The following is a 19,335-nucleotide window of genomic DNA, read 5'->3' as shown; positions in this document are numbered from 1 at the left end:
GCATTTCGCTGGCACATCTGTGACCATGACATCAAGTCTTTGTGGTGTATTGAGAGCCAGGGTATCCAGGGTAATGTCGGCATTCCACCACGAAGGACGGACCATGTCCAACACGAGTAACTGTGGACGCAAGATGAAGCTGTCTGACAGGGACACCTGGGCACTAACCCGGATCGTATCCAAAAACACATAAAGCCACAGCTGCTCAGAATTAAATGCACACTTTGACTCTCCTGTTTTCAAAAAACTGTTCGTTGCTCCACAGGATCAATATTCATGGTCGGGCTGCTATAGCTGGACCTTTGCTCGCTTGTGCCAGTGCCAAACGTCAGTTTCAACAGTGCCAGGAGTGTAAATTTTGGGCTGTGAACAATGTGAAACATCTATTGTTCTCTGATGTCTTTCCTGCATTCAGGAGAGTTACAGTATGCAGAGGCCCCAAAGAGGCCTAACCACCTGGACTGTTTCGTACCCAGAGTACAGCATGGGGTTGGATCATTGATGGTTTGGGTGGCAATATTATGGCATTCCCTAGGCCCACTACTTGATCTAGATGAGTACGTCACTGCCAAGTACTAACCGAACCATTCTGAATATTACTCTTTGTACACTTTGGGGTGTTTTGGAAGAGCGAGTCAGAAAGCATCCTATCTTACATTACAATACGTTACAATATAATCCATCTAACTGCACATAATTTGCATACAATTATTATTCTTGTCTTTAAATATTTAATTTTAATATTACATTCTGTTTTTCAGAATATTTAATTAGTTGCGTACAGCATACTTTTTAAATCTGTTTTCACAATGTTTACTGTGTTTACATGTTGAGTACTGTCTTTGTACCTTGTTTGTTTGGCACTGTATGTAAGCTCGCCTGAGCACTATGTTCTTGCTGCTGTAAGCATCGGAATTTCCTCCTGGGTCCAATAAAGTGCATCTTAATCTAAAACTCAGGGAAGGACTGGCCTCTAGCTTAGTGTGGCTAGACAGGCAATATTCCCAGTATATAAATGTAGGTATGACCTGATCCAATGCAAGGCAACGGCTTAAGGAGTGAGGCTGACTGAAAGAGGACTTGTGCATGGGCAGGTCACCAGGGAACAAGCCGTACCTGAGCTGTACCCACACCGTACCCGAGCTGTACCCACACCGTACCCGAGCTGTACCCATACTGTACCCGAGCTGTACCCACGCCATACCCGAGCTGTACCCATACTGTATCCGAGCTGTACCCACACCGTACCCGAGCTGTACCCACACCGTACCCGAGCTGTACCCATACTGTATCCGAGCTGTACCCACACCGTACCCGAGCTGTACCCACACCGTACCCGAGCTGTACCCACACCGTACCCGAGCTGTACCCACACCATACCCGAGCTGTACCTACACCGTACCCGAGCTGTACCCACACGGTACCCGAGCTGTACCCACACCGTACCCGAGCTGTACCCACACGGTACCCGAGCTGTACCCATACTGTATCCGAGCTGTACCCACACCGTACCCGAGCTGTACCCACACGGTACCCGAGCTGTACCCACACGGTACCCGAGCTGTACCCACACCGTACCCGAGCTGTACCCACACGGTACCCGAGCTGTACCCATACTGTATCCGAGCTGTACCCACACCGTACCCGAGCTGTACCCACACGGTACCCGAGCTGTACCCATGCCGTACCCCAGCTGTACCCACACCGTACCCGAGCTGTACCCACACCGTACCCGAGCTGTACCCATACTGTACCCGAGCTGTACCCACACCGTACCCGAGCTGTACCCACACCGTACCCGAGCTGTACCTACACCATACCTGAGCTATACCCATACTGTACCCGAGCTGTACACAGCATTCGATTGGGCCTTAGCTCACCACACTGTAATGCTACGGTAACCACAGCTCGTGACTCTGCAGACACGGGGGCTGCGACCCCGCAAACCTGCTTCTGCCCCCCCGACCCCCCAAAGCCTGGGGAGATACACCCACATGCGTCCACAGGCACGTCTACACCCAGGCCCACATGTTCAAAGGCTGAAGGGGGGTCATTTCCTCTGCAAAACCTCCAGTGAAATTTTAAGTGAGAAGGCGACGCCCACCGCATCAGTAAGGTGTTATTATTTTATATTTAAAATGTTTCGTCCATCTAAAACATACGTATCTTGGTCAGAGTCACAGGGGGCCTGGAGTGTATCCCAGACAGCACAAAGCACATGGCTGGGGTACAGACAGGGTGGGGTACCGTTCAATCACGGGGCACCTACACACACTACATGGTTCATATTTCACTGCCTACATTTTATTTTATCAGGTAAATTCTGCAGAATTTAAAATTTGTTTTCACAATATTAACAAGAACAGAATGAACTGATAACTGGAAGCACATATTTAGCCTTTGTGTGAATAATGTATGCTTCCTGTTCATAGTCTGTGTTCATTGTGTGGTTACCACAAGGCTCGTCATGCTTGCAGTTTACATCAGTTTATTCCTCTCAAACCTTAAGTTTTAAGTCCCAGATCTCAGCATGGGTACCTGTACTTGCATGAGAACCTCTCTGCGTCTCTGAGTACCTAATCTCAGAGTACAGGTCACCTGAGGCCTCGGGACAGTGGTCTGGGCATGTGACTGTAAGGACAGCATCTGAGTCCCGTTCTGTGACTAAAAGGAGCCTGTATCTTCTCCCTCTTCCGGTCTTTCAGGCACAATGAAGCTTATTATTCTCCAAACACTCTGATTTGCGATTCGGCGTGGCCTCCAACCGTCGGGCAGAAGCCCAGGGACCACCATTAAAAAGTGGCCAAACAAAGGAACTGCAGTCGGCAATTATTACTGTTCCCACTCCCACGGATAACAACTTTTACCTTGGGGTGCGGCATTCAAACCCGTGACCCTGTACGACTGCCAGAAATAACAACAAAACTGGCAAGACATTTCCAAAGTGACGCTCCACACACCAATAACATGCAAGAATGAAGGACGTTTCTACGTAACCAAGACCTGTGCAACAGGCCAACACAGTCATTCCCCCGGACCGAGGATAAAATGTCTGTACACGTAATGGAGGGAAGATCTATGAGAGAAACCTGTGCATCAGCAACTGCAAGTTCTCCTTCGTAACAGTGAGGATGATCAATTGTAACAACATGAAAATCACCAGAGAGACTGGGCACATCATCCTGGCGTGTGACGAAATTCACGTTTGCAGGCCGGTTCACTTTGAGAGAAACCTATATAACCAGTCTCAAGTGCCGTAATGTCCAAAGTTACAGCAGCCTTGCTTATAGCATCCAGAATATTTCATGCAAAGTTTTCATTAGTATAGACGCTTTGTGCTTCTATTTAGAAAATGCATGTCTAATATGTTAAAAATAAAGTTCAAATTGCAGAAAGCATCTATGAAAAGCCACAGAAAAATGTCTTGGGATGCCAGATGGACCCGGCGCTACCTGTTCTTGTACTCATACAAATGGAAAATGAAGCTTCATTGCATGTCATTTAATTTCATTTCATTGCATTTCATTATTTTAGTGGGCCGTAGAGAACAGATACCTGCTCTAAGTAGGATGTAAATGTTGCTGTGACAATAGCGCTGTAGAATTCTTAAATTTGATTGGTCAGAATGGTGTTGATTAATATTCCATAATCACACACACAGTGCCAGCCAGGCAAATTCACTATATTAAATCATTGGGCTATTATGGGAGAAAAAGTATCTAAGCATCTAAGATACTCCTTTGACAAGCCCGTCTTAAACTTCGGACCTCGCAGATGGTGAGCTCCTTTATTTAGTAATCCAGCACAGTGCTCCAGCCTCACATTTCTCCAAGGTCCCTGCCCTGTGGAGCTGGCTGCGTGCAGGCTGTTGTGAGGCAAGGGCCAGAGGTGGACATTTCAGGCCCAGAAAGTAAAAATCCAGACCAGGATTTTGTTTCAACCAACCAGTTGAGTACACTGTGACTGTGACTCTTTATGTGCACCTGGGTGGTTGAAACAAAATCCTGGTCTGGATTTTTTACTTTCTGGGCCTGAAATGTCCACCTCTAGCAAGTGAACACCACAGCAATTCCAAAATAACAAGGTCTGAGACACAACAACAATCCCACAATGCCTCACTCTCCTCCATTACTTTTAAGCTTCTTTCCACAAAAACAATGAGCGATCAGCCGCTCCAAAATTGGCCCAGCAGGTACAAACAATATCAAACTGTAATGTGGCCATTTTTATCGTTTTTATTTTGCAGTGTAACATATTTAGAACTGAACCCTACAGCTTTCCGTAGTTAGCCTGCAGGACATCTTACATCAACATAAAATAACTCAAATATGGAGGCACACATAGGCCTGTATATTAACAATAAATCAACATGCTGCTTGAAAATACCACTAAAATACAGTATACCATGGTTAAATGTAAAATGCACACAAGGGAGAAAGAGTAAGCGCAAGGTGAACTATGGTAAGTACACAAGCTGCCTAAGTAGGCTTGGGGGGGGTATCTAATTTTGCTACCATAATACCATCCAAGCCTGCGTCTAACCATCCATCCATCCATCTATCCATCCAACCATCCATCATCTCCCGCTTAATCCGAGGTCGGGTCGCGGGGGCAGCAGTCTCAGCAGGGAGGCCCAGACTTCCCTCTCCCCGGCAACTTCATCCAGCTCCTCTGGGGGGATCCGGAGGTGTTCCCAGCGTGTCCTGGCTCTTCCCCGGGGCCTCCCCCCAGTGGGACATGCCCGGAACACCTCACCAGGGGGCATCCTGGTCCCATCTGTCCAGGGGGGCATCCTAATTAGATGCACGAGCCACCTCAACTGGCTCCTCTCAATGCGGGGGAGCAGCGGCTCTACTCTGAGTCCTTCCCGAATGAGGGTTAGGGTTAGGGTTTAGGGTTAGGGTTTAGGGTTAGGGTTAGGGTTAGGGTTAGGGTTCAGACAGTCGGCTGTCCTCCCCTTGCCATATGGTGACTTATTATAGAACCTAATGCCCAAGGGTAGAAACCACCTTAACTTTGCTCATTGGAGCAGCACAGTTGTCTTAGTCGGTTGCTGAAGGTTCTCCTCTACTTGGCCAAGATGACCTGCAGAGAGTGGGGTCATTCTCCAGTATAACCAGTAGTTTCCTAAGGGTCTTCTGTTCCTCCATAGTCTGTAGTGAGTTTTTGATTAGTTTTTTGAGTTTTTTGGCATCATCGGTGCTGATTCCATTGCCCCAACACACCAGCACATAAAAATCTGCACTGGCAACAATAGATTGGTAAGAGACATGTGGGACTGACCTGCATATTCCAAAGGACAGCAGTCTCCACAGAAAGAGGCGGCGACTGATCGATCAATCGATCCTGAAGTAAATTTAAACTTCGGAAATTTATTCCCAAGAGTTCAAAGATATTCACAGTCTTCATTCTACTGACTTGTCAGTCCTATGAACAAGCTTATAATGACCCTCAGATTAAAGCACTCTGGGAGTCTTGTCTGTCATCTCTGTATATGCTTCAGCCGTGGTGAGGGATTGGTGATGGAGATATTTTAGACAGACAGACAGATAGGCAGATAGACAGATCCTGAAGGAAATTTAAACTTAGGAAATTTATTCGCAAGAGTTCAAAGATATTCACAGTCTTGAAATCACTAACAAAAAATAATGGTTACTGTGACCAGAAATGGAGATTTCAGGTCTAGAAAGTAAAAATCCAGATGAAGATTTTGTTTCAATTAACTAATATAGTGTGACTGTTACTCTTTATACTCAACTGGCTGGGTTTTCACTTTCTGGACCAGAAATGTGCACCTTTGACTATAACACAATGACAGAAATATAGGTGCATAAGTGTAAGGTTTATCATGATGCATGTACAACCTGCAGGCATATTGGCAGATAACAAGAGCATCCAAACAGGCATTCATAGAGGTAAATAGCTACATATTCCCCTTTTCCTAAACACATACAAGCAATACTGGCCAATTATTGACAGGAAGTGGGGGGGGGGCATACAGGAGTGTGTGTGCAATGGCCTCAGAGAGGGCAAACTGTGTCAGACTTGGCTGTGTATATAGGGGACAAACTGGTAGGAAGAAGATGGACTTGAGGCTGGGGCAGCTGGTTTGGCATGCAGAGGAAGTTCATGCACTCAAACAGGAAGTAGCTGCTGAGGTCCAAGGAATCACATAAGGCTTAGGCTTCCACTTTGGGAGGGGCTTCTGGTTTTTCTGGGTCAGGGTCTGTGTTGAAGGCTGTGTCTTGCTTTTGCTCCTTGTCATGTTCCTTAGATCTGCAACAAAGATGTATGATGACTACAGTGAGATGAAAATAAGGAGCTATATAAAGATTTAGGTCAATGTTAATTGTGTTGATATGATCTACTTAAATTACTTCAGAAGCGATACCACAATATCACAAAATACATTCTGCAAAGATATGACCCTGAAAGCTGGCTTGATGAAAGTTATGTAACTTATCAGTGAAATTGCAACGTGAAACATACCCAACTAGAAGCATCAACAGCACTCAGAGAAATCGTACAGTGCGGTGGAGTGACGAGCAGTGACTCGGAACTACATGATAAATACGAATGACTCTGGGCCTTTTGCATCAAGGCAGAACACTACAATAACACACTAAAAGCACAGCAGGATCCATATACATACTGATACTGATGAAGAAGAGATTGTGTATGAATTGTGGACAAATATATAGGTGTATGTAATATACATATACAAAATGTACAGATGCTCCTCGCTTTACAAAGGTTCAGCTCACAACATATCAACTTACTAATTAGTGATGCTACTTTTCAGAATGATCAGATTCCTTTAAACGGCTCTTTGGTACAAACGAAGGGAACTGAGTTGTACTCTAGAGCCTTTTTTTATCGTTGTGCCCAAATTTGACTGCCTGCCTTAAATCCAGCCCCCTCCTCTTTACGTGAACAGTAAGAACAAGCCAGTCCAAGAGGTAGATGTTCTTAGGTTCCTTAAAGCCAGAATGAGCAGGGTTTGTGCCAACAGAAAGCTTTTTGATATTAAGTGCTGCATGAATTGTTATTTAGATAACACATTTCATACGGAGGGTAAATTCAAAGCACGTTAGTAAATTCACTGACAAAGCAGAGGGATTTGGCGCCACCTTGTGTAATGTTTAGGGTGCATGTCACTGACATTAGATTTGGCACGAGTAATTTCATGGTGCTATGTCCACACATGCCAAATGCAATTATATTGGTGGCATGTCCAAGATCCAGATCTTACCCTCATTATCTTAGTGATTATTAGGGATTATTTTACAGATCAACCTAGTAACCCTCACTGCCGTAGAAAAAGAACCCAACCAAGAATGTCCAACCAAATAATTGCGAGGGCCTCCCAACTAGAGGTAGAGCTGTCATGTGATTAAGAGACATAGTTACATGACCTGCTTACACAGACCAACATTATATCATTATATAGCTGTTTTAAACATCATTGGTTGGTTGAGTTTTGAAAGGAAAGATGTAACGAAATGAGGAGAAAGTGGAAGAGAGGCGGTTGGGAGAAGAACGAGCAGCGAAAGGCTGCAGATGTGGACTTTCATGCTGAAAGAAGGTGTGGAAGCAGAGTGACACAGGGGGAGAGCAGGACCAGGGATCTGGTGAGTTTATGGTTCAGCCCTTTGTCCTGTAAAACTCAAAGCTAATTATCGTCCAGCAACTGTGTTTGACCCCCTTCAGAAATGTGTGATAAAGTGCACAAAGAATTATCACAGCCTTTCCAGCCAGGGCGACGGGACTCTGGACTTACCGCATGGCCTTTACGAGGAGGATGATGACCATCGCCACTACAGCACACAGTTTTCCTGAAAGAAAAATGACTTTCAAATTGAGACTATAGAGGACATATGGAACAGGACCAGAGAATCTGCACAAAATACTGTACACTTTTAATATCACTTTTATTCACCCCCCAGCCACTTATCCAGCACAGGCTCAGAATGAATATCACTGTGAATATCCCAGAGTACAGGGTAGGGGACACATGGACAGTTATGGTCAGTGACTAGGCTAAGATATGATGCATACTTACCGAGAGTGTAACTGGTGATGGAATCTGGAATAGTTAAAGGAAACATCAGAAAACATCTTTCAGAATTATATTCAGTGTTCCGGTGCACTGAGGTGGCTATGAATTGTATTCCTCGCTAATTTTACGTTCATATTCACGCTCGCCCACCATCTGAATCCTTCGCAAACAATGTGGTCGGTGTTTTCAGTGAGATTCCACAAACACTAATCGGGGGCCTCATTAATAAGCCTCCCTCCCCCCACCTCAATAACATTAGGCACCAAGAACTGTTATGGAGATCCACACAGGACAGGGACACTGGGGTGGCCAGGTGTGGAAAAGGCCCGTGGTCTGCAGTTTGAAGATCTCTACAAGGCACCAAAGTTCTACACAGAGTAACATCTTAACACTTCAAGAAATTTCTTCTCTCCCTCCCTTTCTCCGTCTCTTGACCTCATACACATCCCCCAAGCATCTCATACCCTTCCCCTTGTGAGAGCCAGAGTGTACTGACCCGGGACAAATGAGGCCAACACTACCCTCTGGTTGAGGGGTTGGGTTGTGTGGTAATTGTCCTGGAGAGGGACAGATTTGGGGTCCTTCCCATCGTTGGAGAACAGCACTGTCTCCAGGTTCTTCAGCTATGGTACAGAGTGGGATAAAAGTGGTGGCAGAAGAGAGAGAGAGAGAGAGAGAGAGAGAGAAGCAGGGAGAAAAGAAAACAGCTGGAGAAACATTTTGGAAAAGTTCAGTTTTGGTTACCTAATGTAAGGTATTGCATCATTCGCATTTTGCTGGTTCATGCAATAAAGGAACTATAAGTGAATGTAATATTGGGCTGGAAACATGGGAATATAAACACACAAAGGGATCTCCATAAGAATCCTTCTAAATTGCCAATAGCCATTTAAGTGTTTCCCTCTTGAACGAAGAAAACAGTCGGAAAACTAAAAACAACTCGCAGTTCTGTTTCCTATTTATAATATACAGTTAGTTGGGGAGGTGCTGTAAAGGGGGGGGAGGGTGATGATTCCAAGGGCCCCTGAGTGAGGGGCCTGCATTGGTCTGGGTTGGGGGTCTAATGTGATAGGCTTTATATCTCAATATGATATCTCTAGCAGCGCTCCTAACTAAACAACATTAATCAAAGAATAAACAGCTTCCATCACAGAAAATACATCACCCCCCCCCCACCATGGCAACAACTTTTACCATGTCTGATACAATCTTGTATAAAACATGTAGCTCTGCAGGAAATTGTCCTTGTAGAAGTGGCTCTCACTGTAAGGTTGGAGATCCCTGCTTTATGTTCTTACCTGCTTGCGAGTCACAGTAACCTTCTCCGCAAAAACTGTCCACAGTACACTCTGGTAGCAGGGCGGCGTGGTGAGTGAGCCATTGTACCGGAAGTATCTGCCCAGGTCAGTGGGGAGCAGGGAGCAGACATTGAAGGAGGGGATGGGCATTTGCTGTCCTGCAGGGGGCAGTAAAAGGATTGCAGCAATTCAGTATGACGATGACAGGAAGTAGATGCTGAAAGCTACAGTACTGGGAGTCTCTTTGGGAATCATGGTACAATCATGTGTTCATGACAGACACAGGACTTCATGGCTCTACTGTGCAATGCGCCACCTTCAGGTCAAGGCTGGATCAGACAAATGGGCACACGGACACACCAAGAGTCTGACGCCACACATGAGCGGTTTGGTATGATTAGAAACTGACAGTGTTTGACATTGACCAACAGACACTGACGATACATTAGTGTCACCTGCATATTTGATGAATTCCAAGTACTTAAAGATGTTCTCATACGCAGAGTTATTGTCATCACCTGTCTGGAGGACAACAGGCCAATTAAAAAACAATAGGAGTAAACACATGAAATAGCAACAGAACTGAAACAAGATCTTATAGATTTCATGGGCTGCAAAAAGTGTATTTTCACATCACATTGCTGAAAAATGGTTGCAGTACTTTTGCCATGACAGGGCATCCAGTATCTGTATTTAAAGAGTCATCTTATTTCATTATTTCATGTTTAAAGATGCAGTAGATGTCCATGACCAGCGAGAACACCCTCATGACAAGGTTTCTCATTGCAAAGGCCAGGAACCTCTACTTGTTCCAGCAGACTATGTCTTTATTCAATGTACTCTATGAAGACACACTTTGGCGGCACACATTATTGTTCAGTCTGTATGAAGTGGCTGCCATTTTTGTTTTGAGTGTGTTTGGCTTTGTGTTGTGGTAGTTACAGAGTTAGGGGCACAATTGTCTTTTTGTTTCATCTTTGTTTTCTGCTTAGTAAGTTAGCCTGTGTTTTATATTTGTTACTTCGGCCTGGGTCACTTCGTATAATATATATATTAGGCAGAGTTCCACTAATCCGCTAACTGCTAATTGGCAAAGCTAACCTTTTTATTAGCGGATTAGCGTTTCTACTAACTTATTTGATTAGCTAAATTTAGTTCCACTAATTGTAAATCCACTAACATTTTTTGCAGGTAAATAAATAAAGATTATTTAGAATAAAGTTTAGCAGTGAAAAATGCTTGTAAACCCTAAAGTCATACATATTTGTTTCTGTCTATTGTAAGCATGTCTGCAACAAACTATCTAGAACAAGGTCAAAAACTTGTTGGTTATCTGGCTAAGCAAGAAATTCTGCTTTGTGATTCAGGTCCCCAGTTGTATTTTCTGGGTTCTGATTGACAAAACTACAGACTAATAAAGAGCTGAGACCCCCCTATCTAGATCTGGAAGATCTTCCCTCCTTCTGAGCAAGAAGACATCCCATGGCTGAAAATGTTAGACTATAAGAATTTGACTGATGGACCCCCTACTGTTTCTACTGCATATTTCTGATCTTCACTTCAGCTGCCATTTTGAAACATTTTGGAAAATCCTCGCTCTGTCTGTTCTTGACCAGAAATCTGTCATTCATGAGAAGTGGCGTGAATGGTGTATGACTCAGGGATGAGATTTGGCCACATGGCACGGCAGGGTTGGGATAAGAGGAAATGAAGGGAACAGCACCTCGATTAGCACTCCCAAAACCGCCAGGCCGTCTCTCTGGCTTTGGGCCACAGACACGTTGGGGTAGAGATCTGAATTGTAGTGGACCACATGGAGCTGAGGAGAACAGAAGAAATCATTAATCTGTCTGTGTGTGTTTGTGTGTGTGTGTGTGTGTGAGACAGATACCTTACCTTATGGGGACACAATGTCCCCACAACATGATGAACACAGTGTCCTGGTCCCCATAAGGGAAAACTCAATTTAATAAAAATCTGTGACTGCTATGAAAACATTAAAAATGCAAAAACTCTTATGGGGACCGGTCTCCGGTCGGTAACTGCTATGAAAAAACTAAAAATGAAAAAACTCTTGTATTTTGTTTGGTTATTTATGGTTAAGGTTAGGGCTGGGTAGGGGCTAAAGTTGTCATAGTTAGCGTTAGCATTTTTCCTATAGAAATGAATGAGCGGACCCCATAAAGATATGTTTACCCAACATGTGTGTGTGTTTGTGTGTGTCTGTGTGTGGGTGCACGCTTGTGTGCGCGCACTCCGCAGAATGTGTATGGCTATCTAATCCTTATGAAAGTCTTGGTCAGTCTGAATGACATAATGTGCATTAGCTTCCGTCTTAGGGAGCTCACGTGGTCATGGGAGCCATTGAACAGGAAATGCAGGGAAACTGGCCCACAGACTAATACAATGCAGGTCCTGCATGTCCCTGTGTGTGTCCCTGCATGTCCCCGAGTGTTTTCACATGTGTGTCCCCAGGTGTCCCTCTGTGTGTGCCTGTCTTTATACAAGAACAGATCCTCCTGCCCTGCCTGTTTCCCAGCAAAGAACGTCCTGTAGCAGTACAGCTTGACAAAAAAATCCTCCGCGTGCCTTTAATCCAGGTTTTATGAAGGAGCATTTATATCAGGATTGTTAAGCTTACAAATTTGCCTGGCGTAATCTCTTGTTTTTCCTAAATTATCAGCACAGTCACACCTTCAAACAGTTCCAATGAGCCAGGCTAGATAAACTGGATAGACTGGATAAACACAATTACTCACATATAGTCTTTCATATTGGATTTATGGGTGTTCAGGATTTTGGCCATGTGGGCAAACAATGAGTGTATCACATGGGACACAAGCGCCCCTCACCTCAGCAGCGGATCGACGGCCATCCACAGTGTGCTCGCTGCCCCCGGCCAGGCCCCCGCTGCCATCCCCTTCCCTACCCCAGTGGAAGTGCAGCTGCACAGCTGTGAACCTCCAGGGCAGCCCCCCCAGTTGGAACCAGGCGGGCAAGGACATCTTCACTGCAACACATGAGATGGGAAGGCTGGGTGGGCCTTGTACGCGCTCAGATGGGAACCGGAGGTGAGTGTCAGGACCAGCGAGCAGCAACATCATCGGCGAGGCGCGGGAACCACAGGGACACCGTATGAATGCGTGACCCGGGAATCGCAGGCCAGGCAAAGGCAACAAAGAAGTCTTTCAATGTGGCGAACCGGACCATTCTGGGTCAGCGGGTTTGACAATGATCCGTTCAGAACAGCTGAGCAGAGCAGGACATGACAAGAGTGCCATCGCATGGGGCCGTCAATGAGGACATAATGTTAGCATTGAGTTATTTAGTTATTAAGATGCCGGATGAGATAAACTCACGTGGCTGTTTACACAAACATTATGGGTAATTATGCATTAACTACATTAATTACATGCATTAACAACATTGACGGGCATCAGCGAGGGGTCGTGATGCACGGCGGAGGTCTCCACATCGATGGGGGACTGACGGACCCCCCCGCAGTCGGGGAAGGACTTTCACCACTGGGCCATTTCTGGTGGGGAGAGGAGATGCTCAATTGGGTTGCAGTGCAGATGATGCCAGGGCCCCCGGCAGTGGGTTAGTATTTTAATCCATCCTGAATGAAGCCCGAGTCCAATAACAGGGATCTGACTGCTCTGTCTTTCTTACAGCACTAAGGCCTATAGTTTCATTTTTGTGTTTTTGGGTTTCATTTGGGGGGACTTTGGTGTGATTAATTGCAGAGCAAAGTTCATTCATACAAATGCATAGATGTGTCTGTGTGTGAGCAGGTATACCTATCCGTATGGGGACACAATAGCATGATAAATATCCATTTTTTTTTCCCTTATGGGGACCGGTCTCCGGTTGGTGACTGCTATGAAAAAACTAAAAATGAAAAAACTGTATTTTGCTTGGTTACGTATGGTTATGGTTAGGGCTGGGTAGGGGTTAAGGTTTTCATAGTTAGCGCAAGCATTTTTCCGATAGAAATTAATAAGTGGTCCCCATAAAGATAATGTTTACCCGGCGTGTGTGTGTGTGTTATGTACGTGTGAGTGTGAGTGTGAGAGAAAGTGAAAGTGATGGACAGACAGACATGAAAAGGAGCACAAATGCAGGGACAAAAACCAACAAAGGGACAGCAGACAGGGGGTGGGGGGGGTCCCTCTCATCCGACAGCGGCGGGTAAAACGGGTCCCAGGGCGTGTGATGACCTCCGGGCTACAGTTAAGTTCCAGCACAACATTAGGAACTGCAACCTTCTTTGTTTCACGGAGACGTGGCTAACGACAGCGGTTCCGGACCTCGCTGGGACACCATTCGAGTCATTCACCTTGCTTCGAGCGGATAGAATGGAAAAGGCTGGAAAATGAAAAGGCGGGGGCTATTTTTCATGACTGACAACAGAAGGTGCGTCCCCAGGAGCATTACAACTCTCTCCCACTCCTACTCGCCTCACCTGGACATCTGACCATCATGTGCCGGCTATTTTATCTTTCCTCTCCTCCATTGTTATCTGGCTTTCTCTCTCTCTCTCTCTCTCTCTCTCTCTCCCTCCGTTCCATTTTCCCTGTGTTTGTTTTGTTCTGCCTTAATGATGTTGTAATGTATCACAATGCACCCATGTAAAGCGCCTTGGGGCAATTCTGTTGCGAAAGGCTCTATATAAAAAACTAATTGAATTGAATTAACATTTCTTTCTTTCTTTCTTTCTTTCTTTCTCCTCCCCTTTTCCCTGTTTTTATTTTATTCTGTATTATTGATGCTGTAATGCATCACAACGCACCCATGTAAAGCGACTCCGTTGTGAAAAGCATTATATAAAAATAAATTGAATTCGAATTGAATTAACATTAATCTAACCAAGACCTTTTTATAACCTCGTGTTTTTTTAAGATTTTAAATTATATGGGTTCCTGGGATATTGCAGTAGGCTCATATTTTAACTGGCTTCTGATTTTCCAAACCTGGAACCTGGAACAGACACGGAGCTGCTCTCATCCATAAGCAGCTCTCCTCTGTGTCTGACCACCGCCCCCCAGCCTCTGACCACCGCCCCCCAGCCTCTGACCACCGCCCCCCAGCCTCTGACCACCGCCCCCCAGCCTCTGACCACCCCTCCATCAAAAACAGAGGACAAAAAAAACTTTGTCGCCTAGCTTTGCGTTGTCATGGAAATCACCTTGACAACAGCGAGGCTCACATGCCGCCATTCTAACCCTGGTATGGTGTCCTAAATACAGCAAAGAATTCTGCAGCACATGGACCCGCGCGGCGGGACGGAAGTATAGCGGTTTATAAAACTGCACACATGCAGCTTGGCACTGCCTTCTGTCCCCCCCCTACTTAGTGTAACATTACTCGGGGTAAATTTAGCATGTATTACACACAGCTACCTGCTGGCAAGCTTACATCAGGAATTCAAAGTCACTAGACTTATTCTTACTTTAACAGGACATCAGTGGAGTCAGTTAAGAACACAGTGTACCGTAGGTCTAACATACCCTAAACATGATAACCAGCCACATGGAAGCACCTCTCCTGGCAGATACGAGGCCAGCAGCTTCACTGACCCAAAGAGGACCCTCTTCCATCTCTCCTTCCACACGGAGCTGCCAGCCTCCTTTTCTGTCACCCACTCACTCGTCCCCCAGTCCCCTTTCTTCCTGTCCCCCTCAGTGTGACCGTCTCTCCGCTGCCAACATGGCCAACTGGCCGGCTGCAAGTAGCAGACAGTTGAGTGCGGCAGAGAGGGAGCCAAATTCAGGACATAAGAGGAGAACAGGAGAGAGGGAGCGGGAGAGAGAGAGTACGCTTGCAGAACAAGGAGGATGAGGATGGAGGAAGAGGAGCATACAAATGACCGAACCTTAATTGGATGTAAGTGTGTCGAGGCAAAACTGTAGTGATAACACACAACCCACTATTGTTTGGGGCTTCAAAACTACAGCAAAACCTTCGAAGACACGTATGAAGAGTTTTCGTTTTACCTTTGTATGTCCAGTATGAATCTGAAATAAGGAGAGAACATAGTGTGAAATGCATTCACTTAATGAACAATAAAGGAGATAAGGAAGACTGATAAAGGAAGACTAAAGGAAGACTGTTGTTTTAGTCTTTAGTCTGCTGTTTCTCTGTGAGCCACCTATCTATCAGCTACCTCTCTGTGAGCTGTCTTTCTGCGACCTACCTCTCTGTGATTCACCATCTGTTAATCCACTGTCTGCTCAGCTTTCCTTAGAGCAGGCTTCATTCTACAACTGTCCCACATCTCTATGAGAGCTCTGCTGTATCTATAGCATGAACTCTGCCTGTGCTGACCTCAGGTACTGCAGCGGTGTGGAGGGGACAGTAACTCAGAGGTTTGGTACAGATGCTGGTAGGTGAGCAAAAAAAGCAAACACAGACAAAGCAGAATCTGCAATTGCATCAGCAGCTGCGTTTATGGTAGTTTAAGCTAAAGCAATCGGTTTTAAATACAGAGTCTAGATTTATTAAGACCAAGAGGACATTCCTCAAGTACAGTGACCTCAGTGTGTGTTGTGGTTTGTACACGTTGATCAGCTCAGTTCAATATGATATATAAATGCATGTATTAATTCTTCTTTATCTTCAAAGGTTTACCAATATTTCTAAGCTGTATACAACACATCCTAGACAGGGAATTAAATGACAGACCTATAGCGAAAATTACACGAAGGATACAATCATTGTTGTTACTATTATTATTATTATTATTATTGCAGTGGTTAGCACTGTTGCCTCACCTCTGGGCCCAGGTTTGAGAAATCCACTCTGGCTACATGTGTGTGCAGCTGGCACGTTCTGCCCGTGTCATCATGGAGTTCCCTCCAGTTACTCCAGTTTCCCCTTAGAGTCCAAAAAAGTTCACTGGAGTTGCCAAACTGCCTGTAAGTATGAATTTGTGTATGAATGGTGTGTGTGCCCTCTGATTGGTTGGTACCCTGTCCTGCGTTGTTCCCTGCTTTGCACCTGTAGCTTCTGGGACAAGTGCTGAAGCCCCACTATCCATATCAGACACGCAGGTACAAAACTGGATGGATGGATGGATTGTAAACTGCATTATAATGCCTTCTAGGGCTGTGTACATGGCTCTCAAATTCTGGCAAAATTTCTAGCCGACGTATGTTCCAAAAACAGCAAAATTTGTCCTGAAAATAATTTTGGTATCTGATATGCGGTGGTAGTGTGGTTTAAGTACCCGGACCTAATTTAAGCGGCTTCAATGTCTCTTTAACTCAACCTGAACTGTTGTTTTGCTTCTACAGTCCAAAATGCAACATTATTCCTGCCATTCAAAAGAATAATACTTCTTAAATTTTATAAAACATACACTATATATGTCACGTTCAGCGTGACTGGGTGATCGCTCGGACAGACAGGCTGGCAAGGATCGAGCAAACAGGCAGAATACGGGGCAAAACTAGGGGTTTAATCAAAAGACGGGGATCAGGATACGTCAGACGCCAACTAACATCAATGACAGACATCGAAGACAAGGACTCAAATAGACAGGACTGATTGAAAGTAAACGGACACAGCTGGGTACGATCAGGGAATCACACGTGGGTAAGCAGGGGGCGTGGCACACACGAGGAGCGGACTAGCCGGACATGACAGAGCCGCCCCCCCCCCCCCAAAGGCGTGCTTCACCGGGCACGCCCAGGAGGAGGCGACGGACGGGACGAGGGAAACGGGACCTGGAACAGAAGAACAAAATAATCAACGAGGGACAGGGAACAGGACCGAGGCACAAAACAGAGCGAATGACAGGACGCAAGACAGGAGCTGAAAAAGGATGGGAAAAGCAGAGAGACAGAGCAGAAAGGGAGACACAGAGGGAACGGGTAGAACGAAGGGACCGGGAGTGCCAGGAGGGAACACCAAGGGACAAGGAGCAGAGACGGGCGGAGCAAAGGGACGAGGAGCAAACGGGGGGACAAAGGCAGGAGCGAAGGGAGACAAAGAAGGGACAGGGACAGGAAAGGAAGGAACGAAGGAGGGGGAACTAAGGGGAGCCCGAGGGAGTCCCAGCGGGCGACGGGAGGCAGCCGGAGGGGCCGCAGGCGGCCGGGAGGCCGGAGCCGAAGGGGACCCCAGAGGGGCCGAGGAGACAGGGCGAGGGACAAACGGAGGGGCCGAGGAGGGAGAGCCAGGGAAGGGGACGAGGGAGCTGGAGGGGACCTGGGCGAGGGCAAGGAGAGGGGGGGAGCCGTAGTAGGCGGCGACGTCCTCCTACGCGCAGGAGGTGGGCCTCAGCATAGGCGACGGAGGGCGAGCCAGGGGGCAGGGCGGGAGGGACCCCTGTCCTGCGTCTGTGTCCCCTCCCCTTATGAGACACAGACAGTACGACCCTTGGTCGTGATATTGTCATTGCAATAAGTCAGTTTGTGAAATTTCTTCCCTGCTAGATATTCCATGGCCAGCTGTAAATGGTAATATTACATGGAAGCATTTAGGAACAATAGAAACTCAGCCAAGAAATGGCCGACCACGTAAACTAACAATGGGTTCGCAGAGTGCTCAGGCACATAGTGTGTAAAAAAAAAAAAAACACAAAAAAGCAGGAACTAACACACAATAACAGCCAGAATGACTGACAAATGAAACAGGACAAGGACAGACACACAGATACACACGGTTAATAGGGGTTAACAAGGGACAGGTGTGGGCTATTACAAACAGAGGGGCAATGACGAGCAGGTGAGGTCAATCAACAGATACAGAGAGATACATATGTTATCTACGACTGGACCTCCTTGACCATGCATATACACATTAATAGACAAGCAGAGTAGATAAAATTGGCATGTACAGCAGTATCTGCAGTCATAGTCCTGGTGTGTTATGTATTAGGCTGTGGGTAAATTAAACGGAAAAAATAGGTCTTCAGTTAAGATTTAAAGCCTGAGACTGATTCGGTATCCCGAGCATAGGCTGGTAAACCATTCCACAATACAGGGGCCCTGTAGCAGAATGTAGAGGCACGCCTACACCCAGGGCCACACGTTTAAAAGCTGAAGTGAGGTCACTTTCTCTGCAAAACCCCAGGTGAAACTCTAAGACAGAGATGCCCACCACCCTGGTAAGGTGTTTTTATTCTATATTTAAAATGCTTCATCCATCTTCTCGCTTTTCACACACAGCCAAGTCTGACACAGTTTGCCCCTCCCCCCACTTCCTGTCAGTAATTGGCCAGTATTGCTTATATGTGTTTAGGAAAAGGGGGATATGTAGCTATTTACCTGTATGAATGCCTGTCTGGATGCTCTTGCTATCTGCCAATATGACTGCAGGTTGTACATGCATCATGATAAACAATACATATATCCACCTATCTTTCTGTCACTGTGACCATAGTGACCACACTCACACGCTACATGTTTCTCTTTTTAGTATTTATAACTTAATCATCTGATACATTTAGCAGAAACTGTGTTTTACAATATTAAACAGCAAAAGAAATGATCAGTGGAAGGAGATATCTAGCTTTTGTGTGAATAATGTTTCCTGTTCACAGTCTGTGGCTATTGTGTAGTTACCACAGGACTTATCTTACTTACTCACAGGTTGCACAAATTCGGTCCTTTCAAAGCTTGAGTGTCAGCATGAGTATCTGTACTTGCATGAGAACATCTCTGCGTCTCTGAGTACCTAATCTCAGAGTACAGGACACCTGAGGCCTCGGGACAGTGGTCTGGGCATGTGACTGTAAGGACAGCATCTGAGTCCCATTCTGTGACTAAAAGGAGCCTGTATCTTCTCCCTCTTCAGGTCTTTCAGGCACAATGAAGCTTGTTCTTCTCCAAACACTCTGCTTTGCTATTCTATGGGTCGGTGTGGCCCCCAAGTGCAGGGGTGCTGTAATGCCTGATCAAAAAAGTATGTACCCCTGAAGGAGGGAAGATCTATAAGGAAAACCTGTGCATCAGCAACAGCAACCTCTCCTTC

At 45.8% G+C, this 19,335-nt stretch overlaps 1 protein-coding gene across 1 annotated transcript; it reads right to left on the bottom strand.

Moving 5' to 3' along the window:
* Positions 1–5,602: 5,602 nt before the first annotated feature.
* LOC125749129 (carbonic anhydrase 14-like) lies at positions 5,603–16,249 on the bottom strand. Its single transcript, XM_049026050.1, has 10 exons — positions 16,131–16,249; positions 15,354–15,374; positions 12,210–12,892; positions 11,081–11,176; positions 9,813–9,879; positions 9,358–9,515; positions 8,556–8,682; positions 8,063–8,086; positions 7,781–7,835; positions 5,603–6,276 (listed from the first exon to the last, which is right to left on the bottom strand). The coding sequence occupies exons 3-10, from the start codon at positions 12,459–12,461 to the stop codon at positions 6,180–6,182; spliced, it is 876 nt and encodes a 291-aa protein (XP_048882007.1). The 5' UTR covers positions 12,462–12,892; positions 15,354–15,374; positions 16,131–16,249; the 3' UTR covers positions 5,603–6,179.
* Between the last annotated feature and the right edge of the window lie 3,086 nt (positions 16,250–19,335).

The sequence above is a fragment of the Brienomyrus brachyistius genome, chromosome 9, assembly GCF_023856365.1.
Source record: "Brienomyrus brachyistius isolate T26 chromosome 9, BBRACH_0.4, whole genome shotgun sequence".
Lineage (NCBI taxonomy): Eukaryota > Metazoa > Chordata > Actinopteri > Osteoglossiformes > Mormyridae > Brienomyrus > Brienomyrus brachyistius.
Note: the sequence above shows the minus strand (reverse complement) of the source record. Positions and strands in the feature narration are given on the sequence as shown.

Bases quoted from the DNA above. Each gene is read 5' to 3' on its own strand.
- LOC125749129 (XM_049026050.1), bottom strand. From the start codon at position 12,461: ATGATGTTGCTGCTCGCTGGTCCTGACACTCACCTCCGGTTCCCATCT. The intron at 8,087-8,555 runs GTCAGTACACTC...TAACTATTCCAG, and splicing joins GTTGGCCTCATTTGTCCCGG to ATTCCATCACCAGTTACACT. The intron at 6,277-7,780 runs GTAAGTCCAGAG...TCTTTGTTGCAG, and splicing joins CTCCTCGTAAAGGCCATGCG to ATCTAAGGAACATGACAAGG.